Below are 23805 nucleotides of genomic sequence, written 5' to 3'. Positions count from 1 at the left end.
GTCATGTTGTACCACACAGCAGTCACTGATGTTAGAGCAAATATTTCCTCCTGACAGCTAAGATCTACGGAAGCCCTAAAAGGCAAGGTGACTTTTTTTTTTTTCTCAGGCATTTGTTGGCCCAAACCAAATTTGAACTGCTACGTTTACTTATTTAGTCAGACTGTGTTGAGGGCGAGAAAGCCGTGTTGAAGCGCTTAGTGCATGATACAAAGGGAATCAAAGCCAAATGCAGCAAAAACAAAAAGCTTTTACAACAGAAATAATTGGGGTCTGACAAAAAAAAAAAACAAAACAAAAAAAAAACATCTTGCTTGAAAGAGTTAGCCAACGCAGAGCAGTGTAGAAGGGTTAACTCCCTCTTTTACCCACATCAAATCTGGCCGTTTGGACGGTATCACGTACCTACAATAAATTATGTTAATATTCCTTATTTTTTTCCCCCATAATGGAAAACACTTGATTCCTATTCTTTTTATTTTATATTCTATTAACACAAAAATACTATGACCTGAGCTAGTAACTCTGGGTGCACTAACATGTAATTAATACCCAAAGTGCTACAGTTATTTAGCATCTTTTACTGCACGTTTTTTTTTTTTTTTTTTTTTAAATACAGAAAATAGCATGTAGTTAAAGGACAATTCCGGCGCAAAATGAACTTAGGGGTTAATAACATATGTGTACCGAGTTGACCGTTCTGGGATATGTTTTCATGCTAATCAAATGTGTCTGTAGCTTGAAACAAGCTACCGCAAACCACTGATTAGCTTACAACGCTAGTCATCGGGGCAGAGGGTAAATCGCTATTTCTACACCACTAACAAGGCTCAAAATAGCACCACACTTCCACGGTAGCATAATGAGGGTCCTTACATGTAAACCGAAGCATTGAGAACTTTGTAAGTGTAAATGGGATAATTTATTACCTTTTTTCCAACTTCAAATTTTCCCCTATTTCAAATGATGTCCCCAAAGGAAACTTTGTCAACATCAGTTTGATCTAAAAAGATATATTTCTCTGTTTGTTCATCTCACTTCAATTTTTTTTAATTGATACAGTATTGCCACGGAAAATATCGCGATACTATGCTGTATCGATTTACCCCCCACTCCTATTAACCCCTAGGTTCATTTTGCGCCGGAATTGTCCTTTAACATATGTAGGCTGGGCACAGTTTGGGATGAAATGGTGACAATCTCTTCTGGCTGTATAGAAGAGTGTGTACAGCAGTCATGGCTCTCTGGGAACGTGAGCCACAGCTTCCCCTAAAGCAGAGTGCTGACGATACCGATCGCCAGTGCTTTAAGTTTAAGCTCCTCTAATGGTCACTAAATGCCGACTCCAAAGCATCCGACACAAAAGGTGAAGCAAAGAGCTATTGGTGCTTCAAGAGAACACGTTTTTTAGGGCATAACAGACAGGTTTCTCAGCAGAAAGTCAATCAGTGCCTTGTCCCTCCTCAGCTGCACCAAACTTGATCTCGACCAGATTTAGATTTTCAGCTGTAAACTCGAATCTAAGCCTTTTTTCAAAATGTCCCTTTAGAAGCCCGTGGCGACTTCACAAATGCTACACCCTGTGTACCTGTGTCTAAAGCTCTCCTCAAAGTAAGTGGTGCCTGCAATGTTGTTTCACAACATGCCAATCCACTCCCTACTTGGCTTGGACATAGCTGCCTTTTTGTTAAGAAGGACTTGTAAAGCAGCCCATACCAGCTTTCAGCGTTGCAAAGAAAGAGCTGAATCAAACGGCTCCAGACTTACCAGAGTGAGGTGTAAATAACCACAAGCACACTGTACAATAATACTGGCACTAAACACACTCATCTGTTTTTGAACTTACAGGAGCTCCAACTGTCAGTGTCAGTAAGACACTCAAGCTACATTAAGCTCCGAACAAGACTAACCCGACAATTCAACAAGCCATAGGTGACCGTCCCACCGCCTGTCCAGTCCTAATATGTCTGGTATCATTAACTCGGGGCGTGTCCGTTGCCGGCCCGTTGGAGTCCTTTAAAGAGGCCATCGCGGGTGGGATAAGGCTGTCGAGTTCCTGCCTGTGCCCTGTTGCCAGAAGCCATTCATGGAACTTGACCTCCACCAACTCCTGGAACTGCCGCTTCTGCTCCCTGGAGACCAGAAAAGAGAAATCAGTTACAGCAGGAAAACAAACGAGGAATAACCTACCAGGGTTCCTGCAGCTTTCACCAAGTCAAATGAATGACCTTTTGAGACCTTTTTAAAAAGGGTTACTACCGTTTTTTTCCCCCAACCTGGACCCTATTTTCCTGTGTTTCTGTGTCTAAGTGACTGATGGGAACAACAATCTTTGACACTGATCCAGTATTTAGCGAGATCGCTGCAGTCGGACTCGGCAGCGGCGAAACAAGCTGCAATGTAACGTGCAGCTTGTATTTACACTCACAAAAGTGATCGCTTTGCCAATGACAGGCTCAGATTGATATTCTAAGTGTCTGACAACATTATGGAAAGGATTTCTAAGAAGGTCGACCTTTCTGTTAAAGAGTAAAGAGGTTTATTTTTTGTTTTTTTTTAAACATAAAAACATATGCGAAATTGCGTTCGCTAAACCCACCAGACTCCATGTAAGTAAAGAGTAATTTTAGCATCGTAAAATACACTTCATTCAAGTTGACAAACAGAATAAAACTATGAAAAGCCGTTTTGGCAAAAACACAGAAAAATAGTGTCCAGGTTGAAAAAAAACGGTAGTTCGCCTTTCAGACCATAATGAATGAAATTTAAGATCTGTATTACAACATCAAAACGTCAGATGTCAGAGTCCGTAAACATTCCCTGATTTCCTCTTTCACATTATAGGACTGGTGTCTAGTCACCGTGTGGAGGACCCAGAGCACCTCTGCTCATTCATTTGTAGTCGTGATATAGCTAATTATATTTAGACTAGCAGGATAAAAAGTACTACAATACTACAGAATAATAATTTAAAAAATAAAATAAAAAAACATTCTAAAATGTATTTCAATGAGCATTAGAGGAAGTGTTTCATGGACGGAAAAGCCGTTTAAAATGATTTAAGACACACAATACTTCAGCGAATTTAATACTTTTTTGTTAAGGCCTAACTTCGAAATTTTAGACTTTTTGAGACCCCGCGGAAACCCTGCCTACAGAGCAGGAAAGAGCCGGGATGTGGGAGAGATTAGTGTTAATAATACTGTAATATAGAAATCGATAAACAGATTTTTCCCTTATTGTGTGACGAGTTCCCCTGTGCTGTCAGGGTTAGGTAGAGTGTAGAGTCCCTCGAGCAAGTTTTTCCGACACCATCCCATCACTGAACTCCCTAACATCTCACCAGCTGAGTGGCTTACTCACATTCGTATTGATTTTTTGGAACGGCCGTTCGGTTGTAACTTTCCACTGATTAAAATAGTACGCTGGATAAATGGAATATTGCACATGCGTGTTTAAGTGATATTAGATTGCCTATCAAATTATTCCACCTATTAATTATGGTGCGAAGAGGTCTAAGGCTGCAATTAACATCATTCATTTGATCATTTGACGATTATTTTCTCTATTAATCGATTAGTTGTTTGGTCTATAAAATGTCAGAAAATGGTGAAAAATGTGGATCAGAATGACATCCTCAAATGTCTTGTTTTTGTCCAGAACTCAAAAGATATTCAGTTTCCTGTCACAGAGGAGAGAAAAAACTAGAAAATATTCACATTTAACAAGCTGGAATCAAAGAATTTTTCCTATTTTTTTTATTTATTTTTTTTAATAAAAAATGACTCAAACCGATTATCAAAGTAGTTGCGGATTGATTTTTATAGTTGACAACTAATCTTTTTTTTTTTTTATTATTATTATTAATTTCAAGTACATCAAATAAGGGTGAAACAACAATGAAAAAAAAAAAAAAATTCAGAATTTCATCAAAATCAGACTTTCATCACTACTTTTACATACTATGCTTCCCTCAATACTTATTGATTATACCGACCCACCCCAACCAACCCACCTCCCTTCCCCCGCCCCCATTTACCCGCCCACCCCGCATATTGCTGGTCCTCATTCAATCCCATAGTTGACAACTAATTGATTAATCAGTTAATCTTTGCAGCTCTAAAGAGCTCCTGATTTGCCACTCACTTGTTCAGCCGGGCCTCCATCACAGTCTTCTGCCAGTTCTGTATCCTCTTCTGCTTTTCGTCCATCGCTGCCTGATACGGAGGAGGCAATCCTCCCGGCACCTCGCACGTGTCGCCCTCCATCTGGAAAGGCACAACCAGTGTGTGAAACTCAGCCGGGGGCAGCAGCCGGTAGCAGGCAGGGTCCGGGTTGGAGGACGTGTTGGGCGAGGGGTTGGCGAGGCCCTCGGCCCCCAGGAGCAAGGGTCGATCCCAGACATTGGGGACCACAGCCAGCCCCACGCTGGCCATGTGATCCTCCAGGGAGGGGTAGAAGGTGTGGTAAGGCGCCAGGGTAATGTCTGTGTTTCCGGGTAGGAGCAAGGGGTAGGTGGGCGTCAAGGCGTGGATAGTGCAATGGGAGGAGACTCCGACGGCGATCCTGCCGGCCACGCACACAACCCGCAGGTTCTGGCAGCTGTGGATGTGGACGCTGGTCTCGACGGGACCCAGAACCACCGTGCAGTCCCGGCATTTGTCCATGCTGACGGATCTGAAGGAGCACACGCAACAAAACCCATGACTGGTGAACTGTGTCACATGACGTTCATAACGCAGCCAATTTCTTCTTCTTCTTTTTAACTCGACGCACAAAACACACAATTTGCAACATGAACATATCGACACCCCCCCCCCCCCCCCCCATCCACCGTCATCACCACCCACACAGACAAAAACTAAGATGACAATACAATACATAACACCATACAACAAAATAGACAAACTATAAACCAAATGAACGTATGTATAAATGACAACACCGTAAGCCCATCATACACGTCTCTTTACACCGTTTTATACGAAATCTTTTCAAACGCCGCCACCCTAGCCATCTCACAAGCCCTTTTTTTTGTAAAGTTTTTACTTTTATTTGAGTGTCAATCAGAACAGAACTGACAGCATTGTTGTGGTACAATAATATGTACAGTATAAAGTCCCATACATATACTCAGAATCCAAATAAGTAATAATAGTAAAAAAATAATAATAAAAAAAAAAAAATTAAAGAGAATGAATCCAGCAACCACAGTGGTACATCTCTATCATTACAATATACCAGCAATACCATAGGCAAAAAAAGTGATCCCATGACCTCTTAAATCCTTTATTTTCATTATTATTTCTGGTCAGCATGTGTTCATATGATACTATTTCTGACATAAGTTCCAGCCATTGTTTAAATCTCTGGGGGGGGGGGGACTTCTAACAATTCTGCTTGGTCCCCTAATAGGCACAACCTCTGTGTTTTAGGTATAATAAAACCTAGCCCTTTCCCTATGCGTTCTACAACTTCTTCCCAAAAGGGGTTTACCAATTTACATTCCCAGAGTCCATCCATCCATCTTCGTCCGCTTATCCGGGGTCAGGTCGCGGGGGTAGCAGCTCCAGCAGAGGACCCCAAACTTCCCTTTCCCGAGCCACATTAACCAGCTCCGACTGGGGGATCCCGAGGCGTTCCCAGGCCAGGTTGGAGATATAATCCCTCCACCTAGTCCTGGGTCTTCCCCGAGGCCTCCTCCTCCCAATTTACATTCCCAGAGTGCATGTAAAAATGTTCATGTCTCTGTCTGGCATTTCCAACAGAGGTCATTGGGCATTATACCCATCACAAGCCCACTCTTGAATTGACGTCACCCCTTCATTCCTCCATCCTCTTAAAAGAATCTGTCTGGCTATCATTACACTAGTCTGGACCCAGCTTCTTATGTGCTTATCCATCTACCTCGTAGAACAAATAATCTTGGGCTGAATGGAACCTGGGTCCCTGCAATCCGACACAGGTTATCATGTATCCCGGTCCAAAATCCCTGGACTTCATCACAGGACCATAGGACATGAAGTAATTGGCTGTCCTCGGTCTTACATCCCCAACAATTTGGAACACATGCAATGTACATGGAAGCCAACCTTACCTGAGAGGGGAGAGGAGGTATATGAAGGAGTCGGAGCATCTGTGGATTTTGATGTTGGCACCGGTCAGCTTGTCGGAGGTTTTAGCCAGGGTCTGTTTGAAGACCTGCGACATCAGCACCATCTTACTGCCCGGTGGAGCCATGTGGGTGTTTCGGGCTATTTTGGCTCTCTTCATGGTCCCCTCCACTAGAATGCACCAACGGAGAACAAAGTCAAAGAAATGTGGACAGACAGGTAGAGAAAGAGTGATGACTGTTAAGAAGCATTCTAACACCCATTCATTACTGCACACTGTACCAGGGTACCCCCAGGATTCTCCGAGGTAAATTTAAGACTTAACCCTTGTGTTGTCGTCACTGTCGTCCATGAACTTGTCATTCCGGGTCAAAATTGAAAAATGAGTTGTCTTTTTTTTTACTTTTTTCAACTTTTTTATGCTTTTGGCACTTTTTAAAGCATTTTTGTCCCTCTTTTCAACGCTTTTTTTTAAATTCATGGTCAATAAACCTAATAAAATTACATTATACCTAATTTTTGAGTTTGAAAAAAAGCTGATATTATGAATTATTTTGACTAATAGAATAGTTAAGATCAGAGGATGTTGAGTGAATTACAGACTGGTTTATGTCACCGGTTTGGCTTTTTTTATTTTTTTTTTCAAATGCCATGAAATTAAATAAAACAACCAAAATTCAGTGGAAGTAATCATTAATCTTACCTGTGAAGAACATGGATGCATGGATGTATATGTTGTCTGGGTTCCATACAACGTACATCCTTGTTATTTTGGGGCAATTTGGTTGTTAAGAAACCCATATTTCTGATATAAAAAACTTTGAAAACGGGTCAAATTTGACCCGAGGACAACACATGGTTAAAAACAAGATGGAGTTTAAGGCCAACAGTATGGATTTGAAGCCCGAAAAAAATTATTATTTATCAAGTAATGTTACAGAGGCGAGTTTGCACCTGATTGAACTGATTGATTCGCACCAGAGCCATGGCCAAGAGCATAAAGCAAAACCCTGACATAAACAGTACCTCCAAGTAGAGCTGGGCAATATATCGATATTATATCGATATCGTGATACGAGACTAGATATCGTCTTAGATTTTGGATATCGTAATATGACATATGTGGTGTCTTTTCCTGGTTTTAAAGGCTGCATTACAGTAAAGTGATGTCATTTTCTGAACTCACCAGACTGTTGTAACTGTTCTATTATTTGCCTTTACCCACTTAGTCATTATATCCACATTACTGATGATTATTTATCAAAAATCTCTGAGTAAATATTTTGTGAAAGCACCAATAGTCAACACTACAATATCGTTGCGGTATCGATATCGAGGTATTTGGTCAAAAATATCGTGATATTTGATTTTCTCCATATCGCCCAGTCCTACCTCCAAGGCACACCAAACGGACTAAACTGAAACGTTACACACACACACAAATGATTCATGACGTTGCGGTTTTTATTTAATCCTACGAAAGGACAAGACAAAATGTAAGACCTTTGTAAATTAAATGTCATACTTTGTAAACATAATTCAATACTTTATTAATGCCCTACTTTTAGAATATATAAATGTATGGCTTTTTAAATACTTTTAAGACCCCACGGGTGCTCTGAGTACCTGACTTTTAATTCTTTCCACTCAAAATGACCGTACAGATTTTTGAGAAAATGATTTTTTTTAAAGTGAAGATTGAAGATTTTAGGATACCTTGTTGAGCCCAGGCTAGCTTCTTGCCTGATCGCAGGCAGGCAGTCATCCCGAAGGGGTTGAGTGTGAGGCTGTGCTGGAGACACGAGAGCAGCTTGTGCAGGGCGAAGGAGCGGCTGAGTGTGGAGTAGCCGGACTGCGTCTGAAGTAGACCTTTGGTCAGCAGCCTGTGGATGGGCTGAACGGCTCGGCCGTGGCAGGCTGAGCCCTCCAAGAGCAGGCCCAAGCTCCGCACAGCCTCCAGAGATATCTGGAAATGAAAACACAACTGTAAACTCAGCTACAATGCATCATAAGAGTCAAGACAAAATAAAAATAAAAACACTGGTGATTGTATCTGCAAAAGGTATAGTAACTATTCTGTAAGCAAAGATTTCAAAGTAAAAGCATCCGTAAAGCTGAGGACAGCTTCAGGTGATGATTCTCTGTTGTATTTATCACTACAGACACCTGTCACATTGTCATTTGATTATAGCGGCTTTGAGCTGGTTGCTGTAAAGTAAAGGCTGTTTTATGCTTCTGCGTCAACTCCACGCCTGCGTCGGGGTTGCTTTGCATCGCGGTGCATTTCACCGCCGTAACACTAGGGGGTGATAAGTCTGAGGTTATTTGCGAGGTGTCTGCCAGCCAGTTTGTGTGATGTTAGCAAGCAAACTTTAGCACAACTGCCCAAAGTACTGCTCGCTGGCGAAGTGCTAATTTCAAAACGTTACTGACATATAGACACTTTACAAACGGATAACCCCGTCATTGTAACCAAAATATGTCTGAGTTTATTTGCAAAGCTTATGTCAGTGAACTAGCATGTTGCTACTGCCCACAGGAGGCTGCTTGGAACACAGACTACCAACACACAGGATGAGTTGACCAATCACAGTCCTTGCGGTCTGCGTCGCCTCGAAGCAAAGTTAGACATTTTTGGAGGTGCACGTCGAGCTACGGCAGAGGGCTCGGAGGGATCTGCCGGGGTACGCCGTCGATTCGACGCAGAAGCATAAAACAGCCATAACACAGGATGTTTTTCGGACTGTGCACAGACCTGGCAATCTCTGAGGGCCTGTCCAGACTGTGACAGTTGGCCCGGCTCCACCAGCAGCTCCAGAATCTCAGCTAGATGGCTTTGCACGAATGACAGGTGGGCCTGATCGTCCCAGTTCTGGGGAAACCAACCAGAAACAAAATTAAAAAGGACTGCGAGTGAGACATCACAAAGAACTGGGAGATGACAATAACATTCGAGCTTTAAACTTAAACATGTAGATAGAGCAACAGAGCTCAACAGTGTGGTTCCGGAAGTAAAAATCCATTTGATTTTCTCCATAAGGATTTTGATTATCAGCCATTATGTCTAAACCATCCCAGGTAGACTGACCACGAGCTACGAGGTTGTGTAACGAAGTTTCTGCTCCTGTAAAAGCTAGAAGTCCGTATGAAATCAACCTTGTTTTAAGAAAAACATGTTTTATTCACGATCTTATGGAGAAATACTACACTACCGACAATCCTAAGCGTAACAGCGTCGTCTTTGATTGGTCCAACTTGCCGTTACCATGGAAGTGTTTACCGTACCCGCGAACGGCTACAGTGAGCCTATACTATTGAAGTTATATGGTAGCTTCTGTACAAGGTCTTGTACCTTTGCCTTTTTTTGCCGCTTTCAAAATGATTTTTTGTGCAAATCAAATGTTTTATGGTCTTGTTTCCTCTCGTAGCTGGTTGGCTTGGTTCCAGACGTTAAACTTTTTATATAAGCAATTTTTGAAACGTCAATGGAACAATTGAAGGGGAAAAACACTTCCGGAACCGGAGCCGTTAAACGAAAAGTGGGCGGTCACTGCTGAGCTCTATATTGGATTACAGAATACTGCAAAACACGTTATGATGTAATCAGTCCTCCTTTTGTCTTTCACAGTAACAAGGACCTTGTTCTGGGAGCTGGTCTTGGCCTCTCGGTCTGACGGAGAGGGGGAGCGAGTGCGCTGACTGGGCCACTCTTCACCGATGAGAGAGGTGCGCAGAGACATGCGGTTCAGCTGCTGGATGTAGAGGAAGAGGAGGAACTGCACTGTGTCCACAGACAACTGGAGGGAAAGGGGAGAAAAAAGAAACATAAGACTCAAATTGGAGAGCAGGGTGGGGCCTTTGCTGCTCGGCATCCCCTTTCTTCTTCCCCCCCTGTCCTGCATATCTACACTATCTAATAAAAAAATAAAATAACAATAACCTCTGCCTGGGGCACAACACAACAATACAATGAACAGCACACCCTCATGAAAGAGGCAGATGTGATACAAAAAAGTTCCCTGAGACGATGAGATAGTATTACATTCGTAGGTAAACTGAGCCATTTGCACAATTGTACTCCACACACTTTTTTTTTTTTTTTTTTACCTTGTTCCTTTGTTGATCCAGCTCGCTTTTAGAAGAGCACTGGGAAAGACACTCTGCCCACTCCAGCCTCTCCTCTGGTGTGTGGCCTATAAGAAGGTCAAAGGTCTCAAAGTAGAGCCATGCGAGGTCTTCTGGAAGCTGTAGCTTTCCACAGGCAATATGCTTCCACATGGGCCAGCCCAAAATGGGGAAGCATCCATCCCGTGTTCGCACGTAGATCGCCATCTTACGAAGATAGTGCAGGCTGAGTTTGGAGGAGGGAGCCACCTACGATGGCATTAATTCCAGTTATTTTAAAACATTTAATCCGCTGGGCGATATCATTAAATTAAATACATTATATTCACCTGCAGGGCACCCAGTAAGAAGGGTTCCATACGTGGCCATATGCTCACACTGTCTGCCTCCATGTCTAAAGGGAAAGGATACAAAAAAAGATGTGGAAGTCAGACACATGATACACTGATATGCAAGAATTTCACTATGTAAGAGAGCAATGTAAGCAAGTACAGTAAACACCTAGACACTTCTACTAAAAATCAAACTTTGAATCACATTACAAGTATTGCGTTATATAAAAAACTAAATTTAGAGATTTAGAGGGGAGAGTTTGGGAGCAGCCTGTCTCAATAACCACCTGTAAACAGGCTGACCATACAAGTGCACAACCATGAATCAGAATCAGTATTATTGGCCAAGTTTGTGAACACATTAAAAGGAATTTGACTCCGGTTTTACATTGCTCTCAATGTACTTACACAGAAACAGACATTTAGCCAAAACAACAAAGCTTATGTAAGGTAAAACATAAACGCATTTGATTTAACTATGTACAGATATAAAATATATATATATAAAAAAGTATATTATATAAAACGACATTTGTAGACAGACAGACAATAGTGCAAAGTGCTAGAATATGGGATGATTAATTAACAGGTTGCTTTATACACACAAGGTGGTTATTACAGTATATACAGCGTGCTTAGATTTATATTTGACCGTGATGATATTTGTGTTAAAAAGGCTGTGTATTTAAACAGTGAAAATGTTAAATGTACAGGTAACGTTACAGTGAAAGTTAGTGTTACAAACAAGTGTTTAACATATATCTTATGTCTTTTATTTATCATGATGGCAAATTTCTCCTGTAATGTCCCCCATACGCTTTGATGCTCCCATGACAACGGAGAACCTGCTGCTCATATCATCAACACCTGCCTGGAATCATTTAATCAGTTTTGGCAGCTAACCAAGCTGAGCTAAAACTAAGTCCGACAGCAAGTAAATATGCACAAAACTCACTTCCTGTTGTGGCGGAGGACAGCTTGTTAGATGGAAGAATGAGCGAACTGTTAACTTCACCAAACTAGTTAGCTAGAGCTCAGCTAGCTAACTCAACTTAGCAACTGTTAGCTAGCAGTGTAACGTTAACGTTAGCAATTGAGACTGGGAGACAACTGTGTCTTTTACTTACTTTTAGCCTTTGTCTTTGTCCAGGCAACGCGATGCTCCGTCTCGACGGGTCACTCATAGGTGAAAGTAAAGATGAGAATGAGTTGTGATGCGGTTTGTTGTGATTAGAGGCATACCCGAATGGATGTATTTTATTACGCATCTGCCGTTCTTCCTATTTGGCGCCCTCCTCTCCTCTGAGACCTGAGCTGACATCGGTTGCGCGCATCTCTTGGGAGCGCGCTTCTTTTTCTTTTCTTTTTTTTGCCTGCCCAGGATCGTTTCACTGCCGCGCGGCAACCGCTCTGACAACCTCCTACTTGCAAGAGCGTTTCCCCCAAAAATCTAAGCGTTTTTAAAAGCTTTTCCTGCCGCCCGGCGGTTACCGTCAGCAGTTCAGCAGGGTGAACTCTGGGCGGGCGGCAGAGCGGAATCTGTGCTCATTCTAGTGGGCGGCAACTGCTCCATACCATACTCAATCCATACCCCTACCGCCGTGGTCCAAACCGCTTCCTCTCTGCCGCCTTCAAAACGCGAAGGTGTGAACGCCCCTTTAGGAAAACGTTCTATTTTTTTTTAATTTATATTTACCTTTATATATTTAACACTTCGGAGCAAACTTATTACACACTGAGGAATCGGATGCTATTTTCAAAAGAAGGATGTTTCTTTAATGGTGGGCGGGGTTTCGGCTGAGATGCGGATTCGCCGACATCCAGAGGGTGGGCTCTCTCTGACAGGAGGAAGAAGGCTTGTGTCTGGTAGCCGGGTTCCAACCTTAAAAAGCCGGCTGTTCTTTTGCTACTTCCTTTTTTTTTAGAAATACGGGGACCTATGGCTACCAAAGGAATGAATCTCTGCAATGTGTGCTGCCTGCTTCTTTATGTTATCACGGCGGTGCTCGCGGGGTAAGTCGGTTGGAACGTTACAACAGCAAAGCGGTGGAACAGCATCGCCAGGTGGTACACATGTTTCTCTGTGATTGGTCCAGACCAGTTATGCATGTGTGGAGTGAACTGGGAGCAGGCTCACACACCGAGCTAACTTGCTAATGAGTGTTTCGATGTGTTTTTCGCTCTGTAGACGTTTCAACAGTGTTATCTAACGACAGCCTTTATTATCATGTGCATTTGTCGCTCCCTTTGTGTCGTCCATAACCGCTGCTAACGTACGTCTATCACCGTTGCTAACGTTACCACCCTCTCTGTCTCTCTTGTAGGCGAGATTTCTATCAGATCTTGGGAGTGAGCAAGAGTGCCTCAATCAGGGACATAAAGAAGGCCTACAGAAAGCTGGCTCTCCAGTTACACCCCGACAGAAACCCAGACGACCCGAAAGCTCAGGACAAATTTGCAGACTTGGGAGCAGCTTATGAGGTGGGAACATACAGAGCTATTGTTGTGTGTCTGATGCCAGAGATAGCTGAAGAGAGGCACAGTGAACTTAGACTCAGAGGACGGGTTTATTTACATACTTGTCAGGAAACTCTGACATTGAAATATGTTATTGTGTGGGGAAGACAGAAAAAATCAGTTGTACGCTAGCTATTTGGTTGTTGTTGGAAACAGCACGGTCACTGTGATTGGTCGACTAGACCGTGTGGCTGCATCTGATTGGCTGTTACGCAATACAGCTGGCATTTAGGAAAGCCAGACGTGGATAAGTGGGAGTGGAGTCGGATGACATCTGCAGGTGTTTTCCAATCATATTTTCACATTAATGCTCCTAAAAATAACAATGATTAGTCGTGTGATTTGATATACAAGGAGTGGACATTATGACATAAACACCTGTCCAAAATGATGCAATTCACTATGTACTTGTCATATATATCTGTCTATATTTATTTTATCTCTCTCTCTCGATAGATCTACATTTTGAATATTGGTTTATTGATATTTTTATACTTGCACCTTTTAGTGCTCTCTTTATATTTGCATATTTTGGGATGAATACAGCTCTATCTTAACTTATCTTATTTTAGCATACTATGTAAATAATACTGCTTTTATGAATATTCTAATGTACAAGTTCTGTTAAAGTGTTGATGGTGTTTGAGGTTTCTGTAATATTGTTGTGTTAGATTACATTACGTTGGAAAGGTTCCACATGCTGAATGAAATGTGAATTGAAACAGCAATGGTTCTGTGGCTGACATGTTGTTTATCTGTAGGTACTCTCAGATGAGGAGAAAAGGAAACAGTATGACACATACGGAGAAGACGGACTCAAAGAGGGTCACCACGGCTCACACAACGATATCTTCTCCAGGTTGGTTTCACTAGCTCAGCTGGTTTTATACAGAACTAAAAGCCAATGGGATACTGTATTGTATGCAGCTAATGTAAGGCGAGTAAGGGCCACTTAAAGGGCCATTTCACCCAAGAAAACTATCACTTGATCCTAGTACTGTCCAGCCATGCAGTTAGTTTGATCATATTTGCCCACATTTTCTTCCTCTTCCAGATACAATCATAACAACTTTATTGTCAGTTTACACTGAAATTCATTTGCGTTCCCGAGCAGCTCCGCTCAAAAAGAAGAAATCAAAAGAAAAATACACACAGAGCGAGACAACAATTACACATATAGTAAAACGATGAAGACATATCAACAGCAATGGCAAAGAAAACTGTTTCGTGATATCCTCTGGTCCAGATCTTAATTGGCAGCACACTTATTTTGGTTTAGCGACAGGCTAGACTGAAGTATGAAAGAGTTCTTAAGCCTGTTGTATCTAAAAACGAACAGGCCTTACAGTTGATGTGAATATAACTTTGTCTGTGGTGCTCACAGTTTTGAAAAATTCATCCACAATGCGTCTTTCCAGACACAACGTCGTGGTTGATCTGGATAATCCACAGACCTCACCGTGAACAGTTTACACTGCAGCTACTTTTTTACCAAATAAATACTGTTGACATTCTCGTGCTGTGGATTATCGAGAGTAGTGTCACACTGACTCTCGTGTCAGTGTGACACTGATCCTAAAAAAGAAATCTTGCTCTCAGGTTGCAAAGTTAACTTTTTTTTTGTCCACCAGCCAAATGTCTAGTAAATGTCTAAATTCTACCTGCCTCTCATTAGATTGCCATTGGTTTTTGGCTGGTGAGTGAAGCAAAGCTTGCAGCCACTTGCATATTTTACCATTATTTGGCTGGTGGGTGGTGCTAATTTTAAACCCTGTTTGCTCTTGATTTGTTGGTTTTTTTTAACAACATGTTTAATCTTTTGAGCAAGATACATTTAACCAACCACTAGATGCAGAAAAAGGCTATTAGCATTTGTGGTTAGGATGAATCAACCCTTCAGGGACATTGGTCTACAAGATTAGCTTGTGTTTCTGGGCTATTTGCTACAAACATGCAACAAAAATCATGGATATTAAATGTACTGGCAGTGGCATTCAATTGTTAGAAGCCAAGTGTTTTTATAAAAATGTGTAGTAATAGAATGATGCTGAATCAAATCACAGATTAAATTGTGCTTTGCACATGTCTATACGTTTATCGGTGTCACAGCGCTGCCTGGAAGGAGGGGGGGGCTTAAAACACCATCGAGCTGTCTATACTTCCAAAAAAAAAAGAAAAAAAGAAGAAGAAGTCTCCTCTTACGCTGTCCTCTTTCTGCAGCTTCTTTGGTGACTTTGGCTTCATGTTTGGAGGCAACCGACAGCAACAGGACAGGAACATCCCCAGAGGAAATGACATCACACTAGACCTGGAGGTCACGCTTGAAGAGGTGTACTCTGGGAACTTTGTGGAGGTGAGGAGGATATCCTAGCTGCGTCTCATGTCACATAAATTGCATCCCTGACTCCTCCACTTGCCTCCCTTCCTCGCGTCTTAGCCCCTCCTCCACTGAGGAAGCACGGGAGAGACGCGAGGAAATCGCGGGAGAAGAGAGGAAACGAGCCAATGTGTTTTCAGAGGGATGAGGCGTCCTTTCCTCTGAAGCGTCACATGAATTCGTCAGCTGTATGGGCGGAGCTAGCAACTCCTTCAGCTGCACGGCTTCCAGGAAGGCTGCTCTCGTGTATCCTCGACCATAGCTCCTCGCTCCTCACTCCTCAGGGCAGAAATAAGAGCTCTGAGATGCCTTCACCGAGGTGGAACAGAACAACTTCCGGTTCAGCCGAGGACCGAGGAGCTATCAAATAAGGGGCATGGGATGTACCTCCTGTTCTCTAAATTAATAATCTGATTCTGCACTTATTATCCATATTTTGATTTCTAACCCAAAGTGAAATTGGTCACAACTACGTGTTTGAATGACAGACATTAATATCATTTTTTCTTTTCTTTTTTTTAAGTTGTCAAATTAAGCTTTGCAGCCGTCCCACTGCAAAAGCTACTGATTTATCATCTGATTTACAAACGGCAAATGTACTTGTTTACTTTTAGCTTATAATCTTTTCTAAAAACTGCTGTGGTGGTACAGGTGGTACGCGTAAAGCCTGTAGCCAAAGAAGCCCCCGGCAAGAGGAAGTGTAACTGCAGACAGGAGATGAGGACGACACAGCTCGGACCTGGCCGCTTCCAGATGACTCAGGAGATGGTGTGCGATGAGTGTCCCAATGTAAAGTAAGTTTAATCCTTTCTTTTTATTTTATGTATATATATTTATAACGGACATTTTAAAATGTTGTACTTCAATACAATTCATCCTCCAAAATGACCATACAGTCGAATCAACAAAACTGAACATAAGAACCTTGTTATGAAGGAGGAGTTATTGCACGTAGGGCTGGGCAATATATCGATATCGATATATGAGGCTAAATATCGTCTTACATTTTGGATATCATAATATCCTGATAAGACACAAGTGTTGTCTTTTCCTGGTTTTAAAGGCTGCATTACAGTCAAGTGATGTCATTTTCTGAACTTACCAGACTGTTCTAGCTATTCTATTATTTGCCTTTACCCACATAGTTGTTATTATATCAACATAACTGATGATTATTTATCAAAAATCTCATTGTGTGCATATTTTGTGAAAGCACCAATTGTCAACCCACCATACAATATCGCCACGATATTGATATCGAGGTATTTGGTCAAAAATATCGGGATATTTGATTTTCTGCATATTGCCCGGCTCTAATTGCCGGACTGTTGTATTAGACTGCTTTAGTTTTTGGTTAACACCGAGATTCCACCAGGCACAGATGTGCCGCGTGGTTTTCACTGTCCTGCTGTTCGTCATACCACACAGGAGCGTTTTTAGAAGCGGCGCGTTTTGCCTGACCAACTTTCAAATTTAGTTGATTTGGTCATTTTTCGTGGATATTTGTGCCTCTACCATTAAAAGAAGTAAGTAGTCTACATAGTTAAATGGTTTCTTCCATTTAATCCAGTGATGAACGACAACAGGTCAAAGATTTGTCTGTGTTTTGCTGTACTTGTTAAAATAGTGTAGTGATTATATATGATACACTATCAGGAGTCGGCACACAGTGTTTATTTTGAAAATTGACCGGATGCTCTTGCCGTTCCACTTCCTGCCCGGCCTGTGCAACGCCACGCGGCTCAAAAAAAAAATAGACCTAGCGCGTATGTTTTGCGAGAGCCGCTTTTGGGACGCGATGCGTCGCAGCTGTTGGAATCCCAAGCGTAGTCTCGAGTGGCCCCTATTGCTCCGGCGGCAAAATAATAATAAAATGGCAACTAAGTGTATATTAGAGGTGTGATAACATTTTAGGATAGAAGTTCAAACCAACACACGTTTTCTATTATGTGTTCATCACAGGTTGGTAAATGAAGAGAGAACCCTGGAGGTAGAAATTGAACAAGGAGTGAGAGATGAAATGGAGTACCCCTTCATTGGAGAAGGTAAAGCTACATGAAGCTTAATAAAAAAAAAAAAATCATTTTGTGTTTTGTTATTTTCAAATAATACCTGTTAACGTCTCACGTGTGACCACAGGGGAACCTCACATCGACGGCGAACCTGGAGATCTACGGTTCCGCATCAAAGTGTTGAAGTATGAATGCGCTGTATTTACTGTGTGTGACTTGCAAGAATGTAGTTTTTATTGCTGATTTAGATTAGATTAGTGACGCACCGTAACGTGATGTGGGGATGCTTTTCCTTCTAGACATCCCCTGTTTGAACGCAGAGGAGATGACCTGTATACCAACGTCACTATCTCCCTGGTGGAGGCTCTGATCGGCTTTGAGATGGACATCGTACATTTGGACGGACACAAGGTTCTGTACATCCCCCCCACCCCCACCCACCCACCCACGCTTTGATCGTTTTAGAACCCGGACAATTTAACGTTGGTCAAAGACGCAAACAAAAAAGAGGTGTCCTGTACGTGATTGAATTTGCCAGTAGGGCTGCTCGATTTTTGGAAAAAATCATAATCACGATTATTGTGTTCAATATTGAAATTAGGATAACTTAACACGATTCAGTGTCTTTTGGAAAGATGTCGCAATTATTGAAGTTAAAAAATAGTGAAACAGTTGAACACATCAAAACCCCTTCAACTGTGACATTTCCCTTCATATTTTTCCCGTTAGAACTTTTTTTTAAAAATTCAGAACACAAGACACAGTCCTTCTCCTCTCGTCTGTCTGCGTTTCGTTATTGTTAAGTATCCTTACCTGCCTGGCTTGACACATACGCTCGCGTCTTGCGCAAAAAAATACAGGAGACGGCGAAACTGTCGCTGCAGCGTGCGGGCGGACGCGGACACTACGCGCTCAGTATGAACGGACAGATTGGATAACATGGGCGGCGAAATAAAAATAGCTGCGCTACGCGGCTATACGCGAAGCTTAGGGCTCCTGCACACTGGAGGCGTGGCGTGAGCGTGTCAGCTGCGTGGCGTGTCCGTTTTTATTTCGGCTCCCATGTTAACAGGTTAGAGCTCGCACACTGCGTGCGTGACACGCACGTCTCAGGCACGGCCCGAGCCGCGCTGAAAACGCGCGCATGCCAGAAATGGGACCAACGGGACAGGCAAGCGTGTTGGAAGCGTTTCCAGGCAAAATAGGAAAAGATGTTTATATGTCATTTTGACACGAATACATTTAATAAATGACATTTTGATGTTTGAAAGTCTCTAGGTTTTGACATAAATGCAGATATAAATGTAATTTAAAAAAATAATAAATAATTATCGATTTTCAAATATTGCACCTGTCAATACAGAACGAAATATTCTGTAGCCTATTTTGCCGTCAATACTGCCGACGTTGTCTTTGCTGTAATCGCATCAGTATATATTTATGTTTAACATGGAGTATACTACTGCTTGAGTGCAGTACATTTCCACAACTCTCTCCCCATATGTCGAACAAGGGTGATCCAAATCACGTAGCAGCACCGCGTCAGACACGTTTCTGGTGTGCAAAGACGAAGAAAACGCCACGAAACTAACACACAACAGAAACGCCACGCTCACGCCACGCAGCTGACACACTCACGCCACGCAGCTGACACGCTCACGCCACGCAGCCATTGTACAGGAGGCCTTACGGTCTGTGTTTGGCTGTTATGTGCTGGTTGAATTGAATCCGTCTTTGCCTGACAGGTCCATATAGTGAGAGATAAGATCACCAAGCCTGGTGCTCGGATGTGGAAGAAAGGAGAGGGCCTGCCAAACTTTGACAACATCAACATCCGAGGTTCCCTCATCATCACCTTCGATGTGGAGTTTCCTCAGACGCAGCTTGACGAACCGCAGAAAGAGGGTGAGAATAAAGGAAGGATCAGTGTTGGGAAAAATTCCTATTTTGCATGATGTGATTTTACTTTTTTACAGGTTTTTTTTTTTTTATCGTTGATGCTAATACTGTTGTAGTTAACATTTTCAATGTAGGAGTTTTACTTGTAACAAAGAGTATTAAAGTGGTATTACTACATGGCCTGCACTACAACCTTAATGTCTTTTTAGACTGCAGTATCATTTTACAAATAACTTACCAGCATGTGTTGCCTAGAACAATGAATTTAACAATATCTTCACCCTTAATTAAAAATGAGTGCCGTCAAACGATTAAAATATTTAATCGCATTAATGTCACAGTTAACTCGCAATTAATTGCAATTAATCGCACATTTTTATCTATGGAAAAGTGAATCGGCTTGCTTTGTGCTTTTGTCGCCTGGCTTTGACAAGGGGGCGGAGAATAGGCATCAGCTGTGTGCTTGGCCATCAGCTGTGTGCTTGGTCATCAGCTGTGTGCTTGGCCATCAGCTGTGTGCTTGGCCATCAGCTGTGTGCTTGGCCATCAGCTGTGTGCTTGGTCATCAGCTGTGTGTTTGGCCATCAGCTGTGTGCTTGGCCATCAGCTGTTTGCTTGGCCATCAGTGTGATTTAGCAACTTTTTAATCTTATTGGCATCCATTTCGGCATCTCGCACTCGCCATCCACTCAAAACGTAACGTTAGCCTACTACTCTTTGGCCGGCTCGCAAGCCCAAACAAGTGTGTGTGTTAGCCTGTTGTTTGGTTTCCGGTCTAGCTAGATCCGGTGTGGTGTTGTAGTTTTTCTAATGTTACTAGTTGTTGCAACAGCATGTGAAAAAAAACTACAAAGTTTGCTAGGCCAAAAAGAACGTTAATCTCGCGATTAAAAAAAATTGACGCCATTAAAATGGGTTTGCATTAACGCCGTTGAGAACGCCTTTAACTGACAGCATTAATCAAAATGTTTTTGTCGTTGGGTATACAAGCTCTAAAAAGACATTCATGATGATGTATCTTTGTTACAAACCCTTTGTTTAACCCTTGTCTTGTCCTCCCTGGTAAAATAGAAAATTAACCTTTTTTTTTTTTAAACACTTTTTTTTTGAAGTTTTTGTTGCTTATTTCCCCCAAGTTGTTGTCGCTATTTCAAGGTTTCGTTTGCTTTTTGCTGCACTTTTATTTTTTTAACTTCCACCACTGCGACCAACTTGTTACCACTAGTTTTATACTTTCTTTTTAATTTTTGGAATTCATGGGCAATACACCTCCATTTATATGAAAAATAATTATTACTTCTTTTTATATTATAAAAATCCCTGAAATTATTAATTATTTTAACTAATAGTTAAGATCAGAATCTCTTTTTTCAAATGCCATAAAATTGAATAAAACACCCAAAATTCAATGAAAGCAGTGAACTGATCATTAATTTTACTTGCAAAGAGCGTCGTGTGGAACCAGCTGTTATTTTTGGGCAGTTTGCTTGAAAGAAACCCATATTTCTGATTATAAAAACTTTTGACAATGGGTCAAATTTGACCTGAGCACGACAGGAGGGTTAAACATTTCTATATCCACAACAACAGCAGCACATCTAGGGCCCTATTTTAACGATCTAAGCGCACGCCGTGAAGTGTCCAAATCCACTTACTATTTTGACGGCGGAAAAAAGGGTCCGTGCGCCGGGCGAAAGGTTCAAAGTGGTTGTACTTAGTGTCTTCATTAATCATAGGTGTGTTTTGGGTGTAACATGCAATAAACCAATCAGAGATCATCTCCCATTCACTTTAAAAGCCAGGCGTGTTTGGACCTTGGAGCATTGCTGTTATGATGGAGGATTTGCACCGTAATATTTTTATTTCTAATCGTGTGTGTGTGTGTGTGTGTGTGTGTGTGTGTGTGTGTGTGTGTGTGTGTGTGTGTGTGTGTGTGTGTGTGTGTGTGTGTGTGTGTGTGTGTGTGTGTGTGTGTGTGTGTGTGTGTGTGTGTGTGTGTGTGTGTGTGTGTGTGTGTGTGTGTGTGTGTGTGTGTGTGTGATCATTTTACAAATTTGCTGTTAAAAAACAATGAAATGCTGCGTTAATGACTTTAGACCAGGTTTTTGTTGGTCAATGGCGCGATCACTTCCCGCTGCCTCAAGATAGCAGTACTCCCAGAATGCACCTGAACACACCTCCCTGTAAGACCAGCACGCCCATGGGCGCACAGATGGGCGCAGGTGCATTTGCTATTTAAACGACGGCGCTGGGCCGGAAATTGACAACTATTTGGGCTTTGCGCAGCGCCGGGTGCAAGATAGGGCCCTTAAACATACATTAGATTTTTATATTTACAGCTGTATACAAGAAGAAGCAGCACATGTATTCAAGCATTTCTAAATTGACAACTATTTATAACTATATACAACATGAAGAAGTAACGTCCAGTGATTTTTGACCCACACTAGGAACTAAAAGTCAGGATAACTCGTCCACTGCTTCACTCAAATTCTGCTGGGATTTACAAGGGGATATATATATATATATATATATATATATATATACTCCATCACAACACTGGAAACATGTATTTGTTGTTCCTGAGTTTCAGTCATCCGTTGTGTGCAGAATATTTGGGAGACATAGTCAGACCTGTAGCCAATAATATAAAGGCACATTTTTGTATCTTACTGTATCAGATATTTGAAACTCTCTAAAATATGTATGTATGTAAGTAATGTATATAAATAAAAATGTGTGTGTGTCGCTGTTGTTAACAGTTATCTTTCTGCTGTTGCAGGTATTCAGAGTCTTCTGAAGCAGAGCTCTGTACAGAAGATTTATAATGGACTACAAGGATACTAACACACCAACAGACACAGCCTGGACTCAGTTATCTGTCACACACACACACACACACACACACACACACACACACACACACACACACACACACACACACACATACACACACACACACACACACACACACACACACACTCACACACACACACACACCTTCAATCAACCGAACCGTGCTCCATAATTCTGGCCAGGGTGTATTTATTATTTTCAGATTGTTCTCAGGATGGCTGAACCTAATTTGTTTTATTTGAAGTGTATAAACGGAAAGGGTGTCTTTTTTTGTTTTACTTTTCTTGTCCCCACGTTATATTGTAATAGGGCCTATATTTGTTTTGTTAATTTTAAAAAGCTAATTCACTTATTTCTATCTGAGTGAAGAGAAACAAACACTGTCTACTAATGTGTCAACCAGTGTACCTTTCTGGGTACAGCCCACTTCATCTGCTGAAGGATGAGCTGCTGACAGACTCAACATCGGAAGAAGAAGAAGAAGAAGAAGAAGAAAAACCTTACCAACTTTTGAACAATTCTCAACCTGTGCAAGGCCTTTTTATTAGTTTTATGAATGTAACAACTTCGCCTGTTGACTGATGAAATATTGTTTTGTTCTGGTCGGACTCCTGTTCAATAATACTTTGTAAATAGGGAAGAACAAAAGCTCATCTGTTTGTTGCGTTTTAGTTTTCCTAATTTATGTTGGCTCTTTTTATCTGTTTATACGTCGAAACGGGAGAAATGTCCGCATTGCACAACTCCCAGGTATGCTGTGACAAGAGTTGACCTCTGCAATGAAACGGTGAACATTTTAAATTTTTATTTTGGAGGATTTGGAGCAGCGCCACTGTAGGGACGTTTTATTTCACACACCTGTGACACTCTCCCTGCCTGGGCTGAACAACTCAAAGGGACCTCAGGCCATGAAGTATCCACATCCCCGGGGTGGTTTTAGGATTTCACTTCTCTCTGTTTTTACTATCGACTGCAGCGCTGCCTCCCAATGTTATGAGAGTGTCACGGCCTTAAGGGGATGATGTACTGTTGGCTGACGATTATGAATAAAGATTTCTACAGATTCTGATGAATGGCATACCCTAGATTCACCAGCAGATGGCGGAAGAGTGTAGTTGGTGGCCGTTAATGCATAACCCTGACCTCCAGGCTGCAGGATGTTTCTTGCAAAATTTCTTTTAAATTAAGAAAAATCTCCTCTGCTTCCTCCGGGTACTCCCTAATGATGTAAGGAAAACAACCAATCAGAGCCGAGGAGCGTCTAACGCAGTGTCACTGCTTGTGAACTCCGATCAGACTAGACTCTCATCTCTCACTGGTTGTTTATCTTCGGGTGCGAGAGGGAAACTTATCGGTCTGATGTACTACTGTCAGGATATAGTGACAGTTTAAAAAAAAAGTTATTTCTATAAAAGTTTCCTACTGCACCTTTTAATGAATTGCAATATTCCTAAATGTAAGTTAGGTTCTACCCAGTGAAACACAACATTTAAAGCTCCACTGTTTGATTAGTGTTGTAGCAGATTTATGAGGGGAATTACTTAATAAGTAGGCTATATCTTATAATCAAGTAA

The 23805-nt window shown here is 41.8% G+C and overlaps 2 protein-coding genes across 5 annotated transcripts; one reads left to right on the top strand and one right to left on the bottom strand.

Annotated features, from left to right (window-relative positions):
* Positions 1 to 1637: 1637 nt before the first annotated feature.
* tbccd1 (TBCC domain containing 1) lies at positions 1638 to 12266 on the bottom strand. Of its 2 annotated transcripts, XR_004898074.1 has the most exons (10): positions 11698 to 12266; positions 10568 to 10632; positions 10221 to 10487; positions 9752 to 9910; positions 8869 to 8985; positions 7830 to 8079; positions 6098 to 6284; positions 4147 to 4677; positions 1757 to 2132; positions 1638 to 1707 (listed from the first exon to the last, which is right to left on the bottom strand). XR_004898074.1 is itself a non-coding variant. In XM_031296946.2 (9 exons), the coding sequence occupies exons 2-9, from the start codon at positions 10628 to 10630 to the stop codon at positions 1919 to 1921; spliced, it is 1788 nt and encodes a 595-aa protein (XP_031152806.1). In that variant the 5' UTR covers positions 10631 to 10632; positions 11698 to 12266; the 3' UTR covers positions 1638 to 1918. The 2 variants fall into 2 exon arrangements, 1 of the variants encoding a protein (XP_031152806.1); XM_031296946.2 differs by having other exon boundaries at positions 1638 to 2132.
* Positions 12267 to 12336: 70 nt separating this feature from the next.
* Positions 12337 to 23300, top strand: dnajb11 (DnaJ heat shock protein family (Hsp40) member B11). Of its 3 annotated transcripts, none has more exons than XM_036004350.1 (11): positions 12337 to 12583; positions 12895 to 13051; positions 13849 to 13946; positions 15308 to 15440; positions 16116 to 16258; positions 17427 to 17509; positions 17604 to 17661; positions 17776 to 17887; positions 19222 to 19381; positions 22158 to 22251; positions 22353 to 23300. In XM_036004350.1, exons 1-10 carry the CDS (start codon positions 12510 to 12512, stop codon positions 22220 to 22222), a joined length of 1083 nt encoding a protein of 360 aa, XP_035860243.1. In that variant the 5' UTR covers positions 12337 to 12509; the 3' UTR covers positions 22223 to 22251; positions 22353 to 23300. The 3 variants fall into 3 exon arrangements, with proteins under 3 accessions (XP_035860243.1, XP_035860242.1, XP_031152919.1); XM_036004349.1 differs by having other exon boundaries at positions 22158 to 22258; positions 22367 to 23300; XM_031297059.2 differs by having other exon boundaries at positions 22158 to 22264; positions 22359 to 23300.
* Positions 23301 to 23805: the final 505 nt, after the last annotated feature.

Source organism: Sander lucioperca, chromosome 8 (assembly GCF_008315115.2).
Source record: "Sander lucioperca isolate FBNREF2018 chromosome 8, SLUC_FBN_1.2, whole genome shotgun sequence".
NCBI classification, from domain to species: domain Eukaryota; kingdom Metazoa; phylum Chordata; class Actinopteri; order Perciformes; family Percidae; genus Sander; species Sander lucioperca.
This window is presented reverse-complemented; position numbering and strand designations above follow the sequence as displayed.

Bases quoted from the DNA above. Each gene is read 5' to 3' on its own strand.
- dnajb11 (XM_036004350.1), top strand. From the start codon at position 12,510: ATGGCTACCAAAGGAATGAATCTCTGCAATGTGTGCTGCCTGCTTCTT. The intron at 16,259-17,426 runs GTAAGTTTAATC...TGTTCATCACAG, and splicing joins GATGAGTGTCCCAATGTAAA to GTTGGTAAATGAAGAGAGAA. The intron at 17,888-19,221 runs GTTCTGTACATC...TTTGCCTGACAG, and splicing joins TACATTTGGACGGACACAAG to GTCCATATAGTGAGAGATAA.
- tbccd1 (XM_031296946.2), bottom strand. From the start codon at position 10,630: ATGGAGGCAGACAGTGTGAGCATATGGCCACGTATGGAACCCTTCTTA. The intron at 8,986-9,751 runs GTCCTTGTTACT...TGGTTTCCCCAG, and splicing joins AGACCAGCTCCCAGAACAAG to AACTGGGACGATCAGGCCCA. The intron at 6,285-7,829 runs GTATCCTAAAAT...GGTGCATTCTAG, and splicing joins GCTAGCCTGGGCTCAACAAG to TGGAGGGGACCATGAAGAGA.